Source organism: Ammodytes marinus (genome assembly GCF_949987685.1).
Source record: "Ammodytes marinus genome assembly, chromosome: 5".
Taxonomy (NCBI): domain Eukaryota; kingdom Metazoa; phylum Chordata; class Actinopteri; order Uranoscopiformes; family Ammodytidae; genus Ammodytes; species Ammodytes marinus.
This window is the reverse complement of record NC_137234.1, coordinates 25606304-25625325: the sequence shown is the minus strand read 5'-3', so window position 1 is coordinate 25625325 and position 19022 is coordinate 25606304. Positions and strand designations below refer to the sequence as shown.

At 39.0% G+C, this 19022-nt stretch overlaps 1 protein-coding gene across 1 annotated transcript in view; it reads right to left on the bottom strand.

Moving 5' to 3' along the window:
• Window positions 1-858: 858 nt before the first annotated feature.
• ano1b (anoctamin 1, calcium activated chloride channel b) overlaps window positions 859-19022 on the bottom strand; it is a gene marked incomplete at its 5' end in the record, with an annotated part of 58309 nt that continues 40145 nt past the window's right edge. The window contains 12 exons of the mRNA XM_080028621.1: window positions 859-1148; window positions 4023-4128; window positions 4205-4389; window positions 4873-4925; window positions 5100-5252; window positions 5859-6001; window positions 6494-6594; window positions 7502-7559; window positions 7694-7805; window positions 11275-11476; window positions 12998-13066; window positions 15812-15886. Of these exons, the coding sequence (XP_079884747.1) occupies window positions 879-1148; window positions 4023-4128; window positions 4205-4389; window positions 4873-4925; window positions 5100-5252; window positions 5859-6001; window positions 6494-6594; window positions 7502-7559; window positions 7694-7805; window positions 11275-11476; window positions 12998-13066; window positions 15812-15886 (1527 nt within the window). The 3' untranslated portion in view covers window positions 859-878. The remainder of the gene's footprint in view (window positions 1149-4022; window positions 4129-4204; window positions 4390-4872; window positions 4926-5099; window positions 5253-5858; window positions 6002-6493; window positions 6595-7501; window positions 7560-7693; window positions 7806-11274; window positions 11477-12997; window positions 13067-15811; window positions 15887-19022) is intronic.

Below are 19022 nucleotides of genomic sequence, written 5' to 3'. Positions count from 1 at the left end.
TTGGGGCCTATCCGAAAACTTTATTTTGCATAGGAAATTTCCTTTCCTATCGAGATGAACCGGAAGTACTCGGCGGATAGGTGATCCGAATTCTCCAAATGCTTAGGAAAGGCATAGGAAAGGAGCCTCGATTCATCCTTTAACCCTCCTTTAGCATAGGTTACTCCTGACCAACCTATGCTAAAGGAAAGGAGATAGTGGTATCCCATAATCCTTTACGGCGGTAAGATTTAAAGCAACAGGCCACCGCCGGAGTTTACCGACTCTACACGAATATGAACGAGAGGTAAAACAGAAGAGAGGAGAGGAGAAGAGAGGAAGATTTAACTCGGCTGAAACAAAATACCCCCCCCCCCCACACACACACACACACAGGCTAAAGATAATAAAGAACTCATAAAAGACCAACATCATAATAGTTATTTTCGTAGCACATAATTTACACCATAAGAAAATAAAATACCAACTTCACATTTAATGAAGTTACTGGGGGCAGTTCATTTCAACATCAACACAAGTGTAGCCTCTTTTTATTCCACATGTGAATTGGGATATATGGGAGTGATTCTCACTCTGTTGGCGACAACCTGATTAAAATCAATATGAAAAGAACGCATGGATCAAACGAGCGCTTGTTGTGGTCAATTTTCGGAGACTCACGTCAGCAATACTCGCCGTCGCGCAATGACGTCGGTTAGGAAAAGTGGAGTCGAATTCATTTGAAACAGCGATGTCCTTTCCTATGTTCGATAGGAAGCACCTTTCATCTCTCCTTAACCCCGATGACGTTTAGGGGTTAAGGCATAGGAAAGGAGGCTTATAGGTTAGGAGATTGGACTTTTCGGATAGGCCCCGGGTAATTTAGACTGAACTAAGAATTAATTGTTACTAGCATTAGAGGCTTTAGAGCTGTTGGTGTGCAGTCCCGAGCGTGGTTGAGCCATTGTGCTGTTGTTGTTGTTGCGTCTGTTACACTTCTCCTTGCCCCCTGTAGGGACCCTGCTCTCAAGGATTTGGGTCTTGCCTTGCTCTTCTTTCATGAAGAGGTCCACCAATAGAATCTTCTCTTTGTAGATCTGGACACTGATATCTTTAGGGATGTCTGGAATGAGCCAGTCCACAATGTCACTCATCAGCATCACAATATTCTGGTAAAGGTAAATGGAAAGAAATCATGTGATTTTTTTTTAAACAATTAAAAGAAATAGCCACGTTGAATGAACAAGAAGCATAATTTGGAATCAAGAGCTTCCATACCTATTCATATGAATACAGGTATAAAAATGTGTTTTTAATGTTGAGACTGACACCGGCTTCTCAACCCTCTGCCCTTCAACACATGCACCTTGTCTATGTGGGGGAGGCATATAGCTATGTGTGTAATACCACAGTGCAGCTGCATTCAGACCATTTAGTAGGCACAAAAGTGCACCAAATTGAGTTGTTTCATATTGTTGCTTTTAATACATTGGTAGTTGAGACCTATTGTTAACACGTAAGGAACTCTGCGATATGCGTATAATACAACAAGTAATTTTAGATTTGTTTTTCCTTATAGATGTTTTTTCAAAATTGTTTTGACCAATTCCTTAATCAGCCTTGATATGTTGGCCCTGCTCCTTTAATAATATTGAACATTGAAAAATATGTATTTTTTCTAGGGCTGTCAAATGAACGCATTCATTTCGATTAATTAATCACAGAAAAATGAACGCGATTAAAAAAATTAACGCAGATTAATCGCACTTCTATAGTGCCCTTTGACCCGGTGCAAAAGGGGTGAGACGATAGCGCAGCTGCACCTGTAGTTTGCGGACACGGCCCGCACGGGATTAAAGAGTACAGAAAGAAGCATAGAGAGGGCTCTATGGACGTTTTATGGGAAGCTTTGGGCAAATAAGCATGAAGGTAGGAAGTTATCTTGTGTTATTCTCCGCAGTGTCTGTGCATTATTGATTTAGTGGGTGCCTAATTAACAGTGTAGGTTCAAAACTCTCAGTACCTCTCAATCTTCCGTCTCACTTTTGTTTGCTAGCTGCCTCGTCTCCCGCATAAATGGACCCCCCCCCTGTCACTCTTCCTAGCATATGCAGCCTGCCTTTTTCCTCTTTTGTGTGTGTGTGTGTGTGTGTGTGTGTGTGTGTGTGTATATCAATATTTTTGGCTATGAGTAGGACGATGGTGAATGAGTCGGCATAGGCTATGCGCACCTGTGGCAGTGCAGCGCTGTCTGTTGTGGGAGATAGACAGTCTTCATTTAGCCTGCTTGTTTTGTTCCTAATTTTATTTAATGTAGAAACCTTGCTGAGGGGAGGAGACAAAAGTTACGAGAGAGAGAGAGAGAGAGAGAGAGAGAGAGAGAGAGAGAGAGAGAGAGAGAGAGAGAGAGAGAGAGAGAGAGAGAGAGAGAGAGAGAGAGAGAGACTGTAGGCCAGTGGTTCTCAATTATTTTCTGTCATGCCCCCCCTAAGGGACAGACATTTTTTCGTGACCCCCCTAAATTGAAATGCTACTGAGAACCTGCTAATATTTATTTATTTATCTGTACAAAACCACTGTATGAGTTTCTGGCACGAGCATTCTGCATACAATCACCTTATTATCAAATTAGATAACAAAAATTAGCTGAGATAACTTCTGCAGCAAAAACATTCAAAGTTCAGTTTATTAGCTCAATTTGTAACATTTAAAAAAGACTGCTCAGTCTGTGTGAATCTCAGAGCAAATGATTAACTGAGGTTCATTCTAAAAATGTTTTTAACTGTAAACATAGTTATGGTGGTGTTTTTGTATTATTATAGGCCAATAGGCCTTCTGTGATGCGATAACCTATAATTCATTAATGTTATCATTAGTCTACTTGCTTGATTTCTTTTTAAATAGCCTACAGAGACACTTGGAGACACGTGGACATTTATTTACTGCAAATCGCGGCCTTTCGCGCGGATATGACCATACACAAGCACACATCGCGGTTGCTAGCACTTAAAAAAAAAAAAAAAAAAATTTTTTTTGGTCAGTTGGAAATCAAGGTAGCCCGCGCCATTTTTTTAATCGCTTGACAGCCCTATTTTTTTCTTTATTCAGTTTATTTTAGAAGGGGATGCATGATCATGGGTAAAAAAATTCCAGAATTAGCCAAAAGGCTACTTTTCATCTGTAGTCCCCCTGCCTCGATGTTAAAATGGCTTTTAAGAAATACAAATAAACAAGAAGATACAGAGAAAAGAACAACAACACAATCAAGACGGACTTTGACAGCACACAACAGGACACATCACAGAACAAAACAGAACAGATAACGAGGTAAAACAACAGGAAAAGACAAAACTGTTGAGAGCAATGAAAGCAGTAGTGAAATTAAAAAAATAATACATAAAGACACAATCGGTACAGGTTCTTCTATAGATGTAGGCAGCAAGTGGTGGTGGAGCTAGATTGTGCTTGACTTTAAAAACAAAGCAACAAAACAAATATTTGTTTTACCTTTTGGCAGCCTCTGTAGACATGTCATTTCTGGTGGAGCGAAAAATTCGCGACATTGAATTTGGTAGTATTGCAGGTTTTTTTCACATGTGCTTTTAAAAGAAGAGGTTTGAATCAATTAACACCCCAAGATATTTAAAGTCACTCACAACTTGTAATTTTTCTCCTGCTACAATTATGTGAGGGTTATTGATGGGTTTATTAGTTTTACTAGTTTTACTTCACTTAGTTTTTGACACAGATCTGAAATGTTTTGTTTTGTCAGCCAGGACGAATTAAGTCTGCGAGGATATTTCTCCCATATCCAGGGTGTTTTTGGTGTTTTGTATGAGAACCAAAATGCGTCAAGCACTGCTCAGCTGGTTTTAGGAAGTTGCCAAAAACCCATATACCTGGAGAACCACAAGCACACCTTTACCTGCCGCCATGTTGTGACAGCTCTGATACATTTATGCTAACACTATTGTGTAGTTATAATAAATTCATATGACCAGTATGAGTAATGTGTGTGCTTTTTTTCTGCATTCTCACCTTACCTGGAAAACAATGACAAAGGCCAGTCGGACAGCTAGCACTGCCCAGAATTCCTTGGAGATCTCATATGGAGTGGTTGACCAAGGAGGTTCTCTGTAGTCCTTATACCTGTACAGACAGACATTTTTTTTGGTTTTGTTTTGTATACCGATTATGAGTAACAATTATGAGATTGATTTCCCACCTGCACATCTCAACGGGGTAGCCAAGGTGCAATGGATCCATGGTTTCTTTGCCTTCCTGGAAGTGACTGACATTAAAATAGGACAGCGTATGGTTGACAAATCCATGCATGGAGCCATCAGGGCTGTACATGTACTGGTAGACCATCCGAGGGATGAAGTCTGAAGTGAAGGAGATGACAAATGCCTATAGGAACAGTGGTAGGGGAGGGGTTTAGAGATTAGGGACATAAATGAGAGTTAGACTATGTGAGTTGATCATTTATTTAGCATGTGTAAATAGGCAACACATTGGAATTAAAATATCCGCTAGACTGTTGTAGTTGAGTTGAATGAGTCTCATCAATCTAGCAAGAGGCCAGTCTTACTGGCTGGGATTCCAAGGCATTTGAACTTCATATTCAATTTTGTTCTCACCTTGCTGAAACAAATGGCCATTATGGAAAACATTGGAGGTACAGTATGTAGAACATGGTTTACAATTTACACATGGATGTTAATGTTAATAACATCCAATTAAATCTGAAACAGAATCTACCTATCACTGCATTGTTAAAAATCCAAAGTGATGGAGGGCAGAGCCCAACAAATAAGATGGAATACATACAGACTGTAATTATACAGTATATAGCATAAGAAGCATACAACTATCCATTCAAGTTTTACTTACATTAATGATGACGGCCACTTTTGCTACCCCTCTTAGTATGTTGTACCATATACCTGTAAACATAACAACATGCTGATTTTAGAGACAAGACTGATTTTTCTACATAGAAGGATCATTTACACATTCAGCAACAGCTTTATATATTCCTGTATTCCTTATCTATTAGGTAGTTTCATGAAATGTATGCCTTTTAATTATGGAGTTACATTATGTTGAATACAACGCACCAATGTCTTTGGCTCTTGCTGCCACCGGTCTTCGCAACTCAGTCACAAATTTCTTAGCATCAAGTCGTATTTCGATGATGTTGTTGAGCAGAGCAAAGAGCGGAGCAAGGGGGAAGGATGCCACGAACAGTGTCACAAAACCAAACTGGATGACTAGACACAAAAAAGACAGAAAACATGTGAGAAAGTCATCACTATGTATTGTCAGCCTTATATCTAAGATGAAATAGACTACTACCTAGACTACTAGACATATGAACATGAATTTGAGAATGTTGTTCAACATTAGTTTTGTAGGAAAATCTGATGTCTCCTCCTAATTAGCTAGAATGCTGTACTTTCAACTAGATTTCTATAGAGGGCAAGGATTGGAGTATGAAAATCAAATGCATTTTTTCGAATTTAGAAGCTAGCTTTAAAAAATAAAGTGGTCAAAAGCAGCTTGTTACCTGAAAAAGGCTAGGCAGATGGCATACAAAATGTTAGGGAAAGATTATTATATCCATTCTAATTCGACTTTGAACCTTGAACAATGAAATTATGTCATGTAAATCATTATAATCAGATGTATTATCATTCAGCCTCATGATTTAGACTAATGGACAATGGGTGGTCCTTGAATCAGTCTAAGGTGCTAGCCAGGTATGAGTGATGTATCAATATAGGGTTAGAAAACACATAATATCATGTTTGGTCTATTTGTCCGGTGCTGAGCAAACGAGGAAGTGAGTGTGTGTAAGGAGATTGTGTGGTACTGACTCATTTCCATGTATTCAGGTGTTAAACCAGCGAATGGTTCCAGGAAATGGTCGGTTTCATATCTCTGCAGCTTCTTCTGTCTCTCCTCTTCTTGAAAAGCCCCTTGCTTTGACCGAATGTAGCGAATCAGCTTTTTCAGCTTGCTGACACGCGCGCACACACACACAAATATGAAATGTGAACACACAAGTATTTGTATTTATTCCTTTGTACTCTAGTGGTATGTAGCCATCCTTACATACTAATGCAAGACAGACTCTAGAATGTTTGATTAATTTTGTTTTGATTTTATTTAGCTGATTCCCACTTTGAGGTGTATACTTCAGTGAATAAATTCTTGGAGGGCTGGATCCTCTTCTTTGAAGATGTCCTTGCAGCTTCAAACAAGGGAAGTCTGGTTTCTATTAGGCTCTTCCAGTAATTGTCACAGTTATTACTATTATTTAATTTTTATTTTCATAATTGTATTCATAAAAAGCATTTGTTTAGTATTAGACACTTTGTTCCAAAGTTAAAAGGAAACAGTGATTCAAGAAAGTGTATGTCCATGTTGTCTACTTTCTTACTGTATGACAATTTGGTATGTCATTTTGAAAGAATGATTGTAATGTAATGCATGAATGATGCATACTTACGGTACTCCAATCTCAAAGAGGTTGTTTTGGATGAGCTGCTTTCCCAACATGGTGATACTCAGCTGAATGCACAGCTCCATCAGGCAGCCTCCATCCGCACACTGGAAGACAGTTCAAAACTACAGTCCACCATTTTACTAGAAGGCCTAAAGCAAAATGGCAGCACATACACATACAGTATCTACGTATAGAGTTAAAGAGTGGTTGATCAGTATCAATAGCATTTTGCTAAGGACTCTCTCATTCAAACACAGTTTCTATCTTCTAGTGTGCTACAAAAAAATAGCACTTTCTGTATACCTTTTGGTACATGGAATAAGTGGTATTTAAGTACAAAGCTCGTAATTTTATCTTATCTTATCCATGTTGAGTTTTGTAATGTAACTCACAGTTGTGTGAGTCACTGCCCTTGTGTGGATTGCAAACAAGTGAAATACATTATATTATGTGGGAGACATGAGAGTAGTACATGTGTTCACATTTAAGACAGAAAAAACAGGACATAAAAAAAGACCAGACAGAAAGGAGTAGGAAGTCATAGTACACTGATATTAAGGGATACCATTCTGTGTGAGAGTTGACCTTTCAAGTGCTCAATCTTCAGAACAAAGTTCCTACTGCTCTTAATATCACTTCTACTATCACTAGAGACGATAGGCGTAAGCGCTGTCTCCAGTTTGTACCTGGGACATGGACTGAAACCTTAAGATGAATTCCTCCGTCTACTCCAAAAACCCTTTTATAACATGACAACATTTAAAAATGTATCATTGGTAAGAAATTTTTTTGTGAACAGTTTTAGGTGTATGCTTTCAGAAACACTATATAACAATACAAACTTTGTTATATTCAAAGCTTTGGATTTCAGCTGCCAAAACTCTTACAAAAGTTCAGAATGAACAGTAAATGCAAACCTAAGTGGAATACAGGAGTGTAAAGAACAACACACCGACTCCCTCTAAAGTGTGTGGTTACAAATGGTTTTACTTTTAAAATGTTAAACCTTACCTCTTCCATTCTGTAGGATTCAAACACATACAGGTAGCTGCCAGGCCTGCCCACCAGTCTAGAAAGATCATTGAAAGAATGGGTTCAGGGCAGATAGTGTTTTCTTGTCCTTATAATTTTTAACATGCATTGTAATTCAAGAAGATGGGTTGAATACATCAAAATGACAAGAAGTGACACAGAAACACTAACCTTCCTCTGAAAAAAGCAATGTAGATGATGGGGGTGAAAGCGTTGACAAACTTGAGAATGAAAGTCTTGAAGATGAGTCGTTCCTCAAAACTCTTGTCTGTTTTAGGAACCTCTAAAAATAAAAATAAAAAAAGATAAAACATTTTTAACAGAACAATTTTCTTAGATTTGTTTGGATAAAAAACAGGCAATACAGTTACTTATAAACACAGGACCTCCACAATCCAGCCACATGCTTTAATGATAGGATCAATTCATGTACCATTGCCTCTCTCTCAAAGCAACTTCAGCTTAGGGGAGATATCTGTAAGTTATTAGGCTTTGATAGAGCTAGTGCAGACAACAGATCTGGCTCATTTCAACATATATAGATTTAAAGTCAGGGAAAAGGAACATAAAATAAATAAAACTAATATTAAATAACATTAATAAGTCAGTTACCCTGGTTTTGTATTAGATTGCCACTTATCTGGTGTAGGTCAGGCTCAAAAGGTTATCACCAAAATAAATCAAAGAATCAGTTTTTTGGCCAGAATCTCAAAGTTTCTGGATCAAAAAACAATGTTCATTTTAGCAGGAGCTTTCATTTTGGCAGGAGCTTTAATTCAGCCCTATTATGATTATGCGTGTGGCATATGGTACAATTGGGTCACAATGCATTTGAAACATAGGCTTCAGACCTCGCAAAATGAGTTAGTGAGGCTTATTCTTGACCTCCCCATGTGAACTCATCTTGAATCTTCCCAGTGGCATTCCACTAGGGGTAGCTCAACATGTTTTGTACCCCCCAGAGTTAAGACGTACATGGGAAAGGATTCTTTTTTTATGCTGGAACTACACTTTGGAATAGGTTACCCGGTACATTTAAGTTAGTCAGAAACATAGGCAGTTTTAAAAAGGTTCTGAAACAATGGCTTAGACCACAAACTTAGGCTTGTCTTAATGGTGATCATTGTTATGTGTGACTTTTATCTAATTGTGTACATTTTGTGAATGTTTGATGTGTGATTTGCTGCTGCTTGCCCTCCTCTCCTGCCCCACAGGGACCACAATGAAATGTGTGTCATCCCTGACTATTTATGTATTTTAATGTATGACAGTGCTGTTCATATTATATATCGAAATGGTCAAATAAAATCAATCAATCAATCAATCAATGAGTCTCTCACTGTGGCTGCGCCAGCCAGGATGTTGTGGATACGGTGGTTGGCATTGCCCATTATGGCGTGTGTCCCCTGTATGCCCCTCCACCACAGTTCTCAGTGGGTCCACTCTCCTGCCCAGCACTGAGCCGGCCTTTTTCACTAGCTTGTCCAGGCGTCTTCTGTTTCGGTCTGTCATGCTGCCTCCCCAACAAACAGCAGCATAGAACAGGGCACTGCACTCATGTAAAACATTTAAAGCAAATCACTGCACCCATCAAACGATCTGAGGAAGAAGATGCAGCTGTTGTAAAAGACAGGGGGGGCTGTCCAGGTGTAGTGAGCTGTTCAGCTTCAGGTGACAGGTTACAGTTGCGTGGTGGAGAAGAATCAGGTGGAGTAGAAGCCCCAGGTCTGGTGGGGGCTGCAGCTGCAGGTTTGGGGACGTAGCCTTGTAGAGGAGACGAAACAGCAGCAGCCAAAGTATTGTCTGAAGCGGTAGAGGTGTGAGTGGGTGTGACTGTCCCAGCTGGGGAAGGAGAGACCCCGGCCACTTTGTCAAACCTGTGTTAAAACTGTTCTTTAAAGCCAGTGATGTTCCTCGTCCCCCTCCACACCTCTTTGATGTCATTATGCTGCAGCTTTCTTTGCACTTTGTTCTTATAGTACACCTGGGCCTTTAGTGTCCTCTTCAGCTCATGTGGTACACATCTGTGCTTTTCCTAATCTCCATCCCTGAACGCCTGCTTTTTATTTGATGTTACTGGTGATCCAAGGTTTATTATTAGGAAAGCAGTGTACAGTCTTTACAGGTATCACTGTGTCCCAACATAAGTTAATGTTTTCCGTGAAGGTGTCCAGCCTCCCATCGATGTCCGTATCCATGCTGCTTCCCTGCGACTCCATCACATCAGCACGTCCCACTCTGTACATTTAAAACAGTCCCTCAGAGCCTTGCTGGCCTCTGGTGACCATTTCCTGAAATACAGGACTTTCTCTACAACTATTTGCCAAGTGTGGACTATCCCACACTTGGCAAATCTGCCAAGTGTGGGATAGTCCACATACTGCCCAAAACCAGTCAGATGTGAGGTGAGTGTGACATGATTAAAATCCCATGTGATTTATAAATGCCTTCGGGGTTGCTTGGTTTGTAGTCTCGCGACCATTTCGCGGATTACGGGGGGCAGTGGCGAAGTGGGTAGGGTGGTCATCCACTGGATTTCAGGGTCAGAGGTTCGATCCCCGGACATTGCTCCTGATGGTTCAGAGAGCGCCTTGCATGGCAGCTACTGCCATCGGTGTATGAGTGTGTTTGTGAATGTGGTAAGACATGTTAAGTGCTTTGAGGCTGAGAAAATAGGCTAAAAAGCGCCATATAAGTCAATTCCATTTACCATTAATTTATTTATGACGTCACACGAAGCCGCAGTACCCGCCCTTGCTGATATGTAAACAGCAATAGTGACTTTGTGTGAAAACTTTCTCGGCACATTAGTATGGTCTAAGAACGACAGCCCCAACAGCTCAATGTTCTGACAGCAGATCTTCTCATTCAATGTGACATGTCGGAAGTTACACCATATGTTCTTCGCAAACAGCACCAGTCCCCAACCTTTGTTTTTGCCGCTTGCCTTAGCGTCCCTGTCAGCTCGCACAGCAGTCAACACATGATTCCGGCGTGTTGCCGTTCAGCCAGGTCTCCGTGAAACACATTGAACTGCACTCATGATACAGACGCTAGGTTCCTCACAAGTGCCTCCAGCTCGTCACACTTATAGCCGCTTGCGTGGGTCTTCGCTGTACTTGTTGTGAAAGTCTACACGGCACTGGCCATCATGTTTGGGTTCATGATATCCTCCGGAGACGCACAAAGCTGGGTGAGTTTACTTATGCTACACGGTGCTAACTTGGTTTAACCAGCTAAAGCACAGCCGCACATCATATTCACGGAATTAACTAGGAAGCCCAATCTCCTCGCTCACTCTCCCCAAGCCTTCTCCTTCTTGTCGAACCCCAAGCTGGTGTCATACAGCACCAGCTGCCCGCAAATATATTTTTCTCCTCCTTGTTTCTCAGTCTATGTCTGTCCTCTGCGTAGATGTCAGTGACGTCGGGTCAATCTCCAAGCTGATTGGCTATCACGGCTAAGCGCCTCATGCTTCATCGCGTGAAAAGTTAGATATTTTCAACTCCACGTGACGAAGTGATAGAGCATTGGACGCATTCGAAGCGATTTCATCATGCAAACGCTTCCATCGCGTGTCGCTTCATCGCACCAATGGCTTCCTATGTAAATATGCTGATTTTCATTGCGAGCATCGCATTTGGTGTGAACGCACCTTTACATCTCTACATACATTAGAACGTGTGTGTGTGTGTGTGTGTAAAATTACAGAATGAAACAAATAATAATTTCCTCTTCTTGCACTAACTTACCTAAAACAGTGAGCCACCTTGCCACAGCTCCATACACCTCGTCCAGAATGAGGATGACCACCAGGTTAATGATGGCTGCAGTGGTTTTTACTGTCAGTTGTACATGGTTCCGTGTGGTTGGATTGGAGCTCATATGAAGAGCAGCTTTGGTGGAGATCCGGTAAAGGATCACACCAAACACAATGGCAAAGGTAACACCAATCTGACAATGAATATGTAGACATTGAGGAAAAAGAAATAATCAAAATAATCATTCCACAACAATCCAAAATGGCTAATTAGGTCTAATGTGATCAATGTACTTGAATGTTCTTGTATACAGACTAGTATTAACTTCATGTACCTTGACATGTTTCGACTGCTAAACGACGTCTCACTAAAACAACAAGTGACGGGTCCGTGTATCATCCAATCATTTGATTATTCCATGCAATCACCAAACCAAAAATTCAAGTCAATATTTTGTTTATCTGTTTATTGTATGCACCAAAAATGTTAAATTGGTGTTTTTTCTCTCTCATTTTCATCCCAAAATTTACTACTAGTAATGTAGACTATAATCAGAAGGAACTGCTTGTTTATCGGTTTATTGTTTATTATTTTATTCCTTATTTTTTTTAAATTACAAAAACATAAATAAAAGGTCACTTTGAGCATTATGTCAAATATTGTCCTTTTGTAAGTGCTATGTATGCAAATATGTACGTCTGAGATAACACACTAAGATGAATCAGAGTCCTCATCAACGTTCTCCTCTATGTCACTTTCACTGTCAAATAGCACTGACCAAACCTCCCTGGAAGAAAACATTTTCTTAGAAGTTTGAATTTGAGAGATATGGCCGTAAAGGCTGCTGTGCAAGCTTTTCTATGTTCCTCCCTTGAATGGTCTATGTCCTTGCGGGAACTAAATGTCCCGGCCCCCCAAGTTAAGTTCCCGCAATACTACTGCTTCAGTAAGATAGGTCTATATACTATTTGAAACAACGTTACATTTGTTTTTGAGAATTGCCAACAGGTGTGGTTTCCGTGGGGGTTGCAAGGTAACTGTGTGTGTGTGTGTGTGTGTGTGTGTGGTTGGTGAACTACATATTTCAGAGACAATACTTTTAGATATTATAGTGACCTTAATGTCATCCTAAACAACCAAAATGAATGTGGGTAAACATTTATTATTTAATTATACTTGTTATGTGTTTTATACAGCTAAAAAAATATAATCATGTCAATTTTATGTGTTTCCAGTTGTCCCCAGTAAGTTAGGAAAAGTCATTAAATATGAAGCAAAAAAATATATATCAACCAATTAATTAGGTGTCAAACATCGAATATGGTCAAATTGACCCCAAGGATAATAGGAGGGTTAAGTGAAGTTTGTCCCTTTTTGATAAAGAAAAACACCTTGAATTTCAATTAAAATGTTTGTATTTTAAAGCAAAATTAATCAAATTACCGCTCAATTTTTCTTTTTTTGTAACCTTTTCTGAAAGAAAAATCGAAGACCAAAAGACACACTGACCCTGTCCCTGACACTTCTGAGGAAGACTGCAGGGAGTAAAGCAGTCAAAACAATATTAAGGTACTAAAAGTAATTACTAGTGACTAGTAATTACTTTTGTTCTTATACAGACTAGTCTAGTCTGTATAAGAACATTCAAGTTAATCCTTCCAAAACAGTATCGTAAATCTATGACATTCAGTTCAGAAAATCAGGTTCGTCTTACCATTAAAAGCATCATGACAACGTTAGTCATGTAGGCAGGGAGCCTGTCTTGACATGTCAGCTTTTCCATCTAAAAATATAACAATAAAATACACATTTACTACAACTGAAACATGCACGTTTAGTTAAAGCAGTCTATATTCAGAGTAAGATCAAATACATATACAAACAGCAGCAGAGCACATTAATCGAGTAGGTAGATAGAGGCTGCGAGCCATTGACCATCTAGTACTGTAGAACTTGTTCTCTTTATTGAGCCATACAAGGAGGTATTTTGCAAGCTCTTTAGGTTATGTAAAATAGCAGTCACTGTACCCGTAAGTAGGGGAGAACGGGGTAAGTAGGCACACTTTTTACTCTAGTGAGAATTGCTCATCACCTAAACATCTTTCAATAGTCATTCCTATATTAAATTGAAGCTTAAGGTGTTGGCTTGAAATGTGTACCCCTCACTTTTTCTATCTTATTGTAATAAAGAAGAAATGAATCATCAAAGACACCCTTACATATTGTGACAACCAACCCCATCAAGGGGTCGGTTGTCAAACACTATGGGGTTGTTTGTCACAATGTTATCTTAATGGGAATAATCTTAAAAAGAAGGCAAGAAAGTAGAACTAAATTTGAAAGTTTAATTGCATTGTCAAGTTGACGAATAGGCATACATAACTTAATGTAGCCTTGGCAGCTGGTCTAGTTTGGGATGCACTGGGTTGTTTTGATTTTGTTGCCCTTTTTTCTTTTGCATGCTAGCTGCCTTTTCCTGCTCTATTCTTTCCTTCTCTGGGGTGTCAGTGAGGATACAGCTTGACAATTTATTTCGTTATTGGGTTTCTTTTCTGGCTGCAACCTTGAGATAACATGTGACAACCAACCCCCCAAAAAATGTGACAACCAACCCCAACTTTAATTTCTTGCTAGCATCAAGGCCAACAACCATCTGACAACTAATTAGCTTGCTAACCACAATATAAACTATAGTTTACCCTTCACACTTTGTATGGGTAACAAGTGTTTTGTTATAAACCCATTGTGTAAAAGCCTAGAAGAAAAATACTGAGGAGCTAAAAATTTTCAATTTGACATGAAAAACACAAACAGTCGTCTCACCTCAAATTCAGCAGTCTAACTCCAAGGAAGACTATGTAGGTGACCTCTGATCCCAATTCTGGATATTTACATATCAAAATTTCACAGACAGCGCCTTCTGGTTCCGAGATATAACGATTGTGACAACCAACCCGTGTGACAAATTACCCCGTTCTCCCCTACTGCATCATGAAGCGAAGTTTTTCTACTTTTAAGAGGGTGAAGACTTCAGGTCCACTATTACTGACGAAAGACTAAGGGTGTATTCACACATGGAAAGTCCGTTAGTTCACTTGCTTTGGTCCAGACCAAATAGAATTTAGATAATTTTTTTGTTGGTGTGGTCCACGTTCATATTGCCCCTTTTGCAAGTGAACCAGCATTACGAAGCAAAACCACACGTGATCTGAGATCATTCATTCATTGGACAGACATTCTGAGGTGGAGAGAAGCAGGAAGAACAAAGTAAAAACTGCGAATTTATCATTGATATAATATGTGGTTAAAAATAATAAAAAGGCCTACATAGCCTATAAATAAAGAAGAGAAACATCAAATTATTGTTGTTTCATATGGTTATATTATGTAGCCCTATGTCAATGCCACATTATGTGGCTTGTAGCCTACGATGTGAAACATAATTTTTACTGTATTTTTGCTGCTGGACGTGCGGCTCACGAGAAGAATAGGCTCAAGCTGAAACACAGCTGATTAAGCTGTGTATCAGCTGGGTGTCAGTTCGGCGCAGTTCAGCTCCAAACTGACACAGGGACAGTATTGACGGTCCCGTTGGGAAGAAAAATAAAAACACACACTTCATGCAAAGCGCAGCGTGAACCTATTGGCACTGTAGGCTACGGGAGACGCTCCTCTCCATCTGATCGCTGAACATATCAGCATGTGTACGCGTCATTATCAAATGTAATATTTTCGATCGGGGCTCCCGGTCAAACCACAACAAATATTCCTAACAATGGATTTATTAAAAAAGAAAAGGCGCAGTGCTTCCTGCAATTGGGTCGGATCGAGTCCGGCCAAATTCACACCACAAACGAACTGCAGCAGAGTGCGTTTTGAAGCACATCGAGACTACCTCTTCAGATGGGTCTCGGAGCGCTTGTTTGGTCCGCCCCCGAGTGCGAATGCTGTATTCACACATGTCTGAAAGATGCGCACCGAAGGCAGAAGTGCACCTGAGTTCGTTTCAACCGAACTAAACACGGCATGTGAGAATACACCCTAAGAGGTCCAGATATGAATCTGTTTGTTGATGATTTTGCTAAAAGCCATAAAAATAGGAGAGCAATGTTGCTGTGATCTTTGCTATTGAGATTTGTGTGTAGTATAATACCGACATTATTGCTGTTGGTGATGGAAGACTGTTAAAATGTGTGATACTGAGTTGTTTGATGTCAGTGAAGGAAACCCAAAGTGTTGTAATATTGACAGTTGCCTTAACTAATGAAACATTTAATATGTATAATATTGACAATTGCTGTACTGAAAGAAACACTTAATACTATGCTACTGAAATGAATACTGTAACGGGAAAAAGTCAGTTATTGTATATTGTGTTTTTGTATGCCGTTACTTAGTACTAAACTAAAGATTTTGCGTCCCGGGTTCAATGTGCCCCTCCAACAAAACAACTGGCCCCAGCCGGGACCGGGACCCCCCCATGAAAATTGGTCTGATGCAAATATGTAGAGCCCACCATGTCATTTACCTTGTGCTGTGATTTCTGATCTTTGCTCACAGACTTCTGCATGACCCTGAATTCATATTCAGCCCTGGGATGGTCCTGTGATGGTGACATGAACAGAGATAACATACATACACAATGAAACACATAGAACAGCAGTTCAAGTGGAATTAATTCAAACGTTATTTTAATTAACATTTTATAAAAAATAGGACACTTTGTTTTAACATGGCCATTTTGACAATGGCATGGTTGGTTCAGAACTATTTCTACAGTACAACCAACATACTTATTAGTTTGTTAGTCTATTTCAGATAACAGTACCTAAACAGTGAATGTGGTGTAAAATTATTCAGTGAGAATTGTTCGAGAATAGACCCCACAGCCTTTATACTGGAGGAGATCTTGGCAGTGTTTCAGCCTGCCCAAGCAAATAACTGCAACGTAAAACATTAATGTTAATCCCTGTTTGCCTTATCTACCTGGTTGCCCCAAGAAAGTGCACCTTTAGTAAAGAGTTGTTTTGAGGGCTACTTGAAAGTCTAGTTTATATATATATTTATATATATATATATATATATATACATTATATATATACATTATATAGATATAGAAATATTACAGAGAAAGACAAACATATCCCCCAACACGCACACACACACACACACACACACACACACACACACACACACACACACACACACACACACACACACACACACACACACACACACACACACACACACACACACACACACACACACACACACACACACACACACACACACACACACACACACACACTTTCTCTCTGTCTCTCTCTGGCAGGTTCAGGAAGGCAGAACTAGTAGACACAACATTTAATGAGCAAAAAAATAAAGATCAACCATACTCACCACCTTTAGCATTGGGAGTGTTTTAATTTAATAGACATTTTAAAAGTACTATTGTGTAAATCAATAAGGTGAACAGGCACAGCTAGAGTAAAAGTGAAGTGAATAAACAGCATTGATGTCAAAGATCAGGAAATAATCACAGCACATAAAGAGAAGAAATATATTGTAAAGTCGATAGCAGTTAAAGTAGCTGTAGTTAATGGAACCCGGGAGGTGACATTTTTTGGTTATCAATAATGTCTTGAAACTTGTCTTATTCATAACCTGAAAATGGTATTATTGCAAGTACACTGTGTGCACAATTATTAGGCAAGTTGTATTTTTGAGGATTAATTTTATTATTGAACAACTACAGTGCTCTCGGTCAATCCAAAATGTCAATGGCCCCCTTCCTCACCTGACTTAAACCCTATTGAGAACCTGTGGACCCTGCTTAAACGGGATATTTACAGTGAAGGAAATCAGTACACCTCTCGGAACAGTGTCTGGGAGGCTGTGGTTGCTGCTGCACAAAAAGTTGATCGTCAACAGATCAAGAAACTGACAGACTCCATGAATGGAAGGCTTGTTATTGAAAAGATGGGTGGCTATATTGGTCACTGTTTTTTTTTTGACATGTCAGAAATTTTTATTTGTAAATTTTGAGTTGTTTTATTATTCTCACTTTAACAGATGAAAATAAACAAGTGAGATGGGAAAATTTTAGTTTTTTTATTTAGTTGCATAATAATTCTGCATACTAATAGTTGCCTAATAATAGCAAAACATATATATATTCTCGTAAGAAAGACAAAACCTCACTTTTACTTTCGTAAAACATTCAGGTTTAGGTTCCTTAACATTTTGGATTGATCTAGAGCACTGTAGTTGTTCAATAATAAAATTAATCCTCAAAAATACAACTTGCCTAATAATTGTGCACACAGTGTAAATTATTCTTAATATCAGTCATGTTATATTGGGTCAATATAAACCATTGCTGACTGATCATTTTATCTTCATTTGAGTGTGCTGATTCCACCCTATTCAAACCTGGAGGCTGTAGTTTGTGTGCTGTTGTATTGGACCAAAATATAATTGAGATGACCCTCTTTGCCTTGTTATGTCCATCTTTGTACAAGTATATTGTTTTCTTGCATCCATCCCAGGCTCCATTCAGTGTGACTCTCAGAGAGAAAAGCAACAGTGATAAAGCTAGCAAAGTAATATTGATTTAAAGCAAACATTAAAACTCTACTTCCCAAGTATCATCTCTCTCACCTGCAGTATGGTGTTAAAAAAATAATTACTTACAAGGTTTTTTTTAAGTTTTCGCATAATTTATACATGTTGCCTCTGAGCTGTTTTACATTGAGATATTGTAAGTGAAAAACAATAGCAAACAGAAAATAAAAAGAATATATATAATATATATATATATATATATATATATAAGAATATATATAATATATATATATATATATATATTTATATATATATATATATATATATAAAAATATATATATATATGTCAATTTTCCTTTATTTTCTTTCGTTATCTTTGATTATGAAGCAACACAAAAAGTGCTGATATGGCAAGTAATATTTAAAATAGGGCTGTCAAACGATTAACATTTTTAATCAGATTAATCACAGGATTCTGTGGATTAATCATGATTAATCACGATTAATTTTACCATTCGAAATATGCCCGAAAAATTTGAATTTTCTCTGTATATTGTTGTATGAACGGAAAGATAAAGGACAGAAGGTGGATATGTAGGCCTACAATTAGAAATCCAAATGATAGTTTTAATACTGAAAATACATTTTAATCAAACTAAAATATATACCTACCACACCATAATTCAATTGGTCTGTCTCTATACTATGTCTTTGGGCAAATATAGGCTATATAATGGCATGTGTGTGTGTTTGTGTGTGTGTGTGTGTACGCCCGACCACGTCGTAGGGACTGTTCATTTGTACCATGAAACCGACGTTATGTTGATGTCTACACACACACTCACACACACCTCTGAAAACTGCAGACGTTTGTGTCCTCGCGGGCTCTGAACAGAGCGGACAATGTTTCTCCTCCTGTTGCTCCCGACATCAACTGTCACCCGCGGCAGTTGATTTTATATACTATCTTTGCCCCTGACACAGACGTGACCGTTAGCAGTTTAAAACACCGCATGGGCTAGCGTGCTGTTATGTTTGGCTGTGCGCAGCTACTGATCCTGGGTCAGCCACAACTTAGAGTGACTGTAGTACAGAGCCGGTGGGATGCACGGGGCGGATCATTCTGCACATGCGTTAATTGCGATAAAAAAATGAACGCGTTAATTCAAGAAATT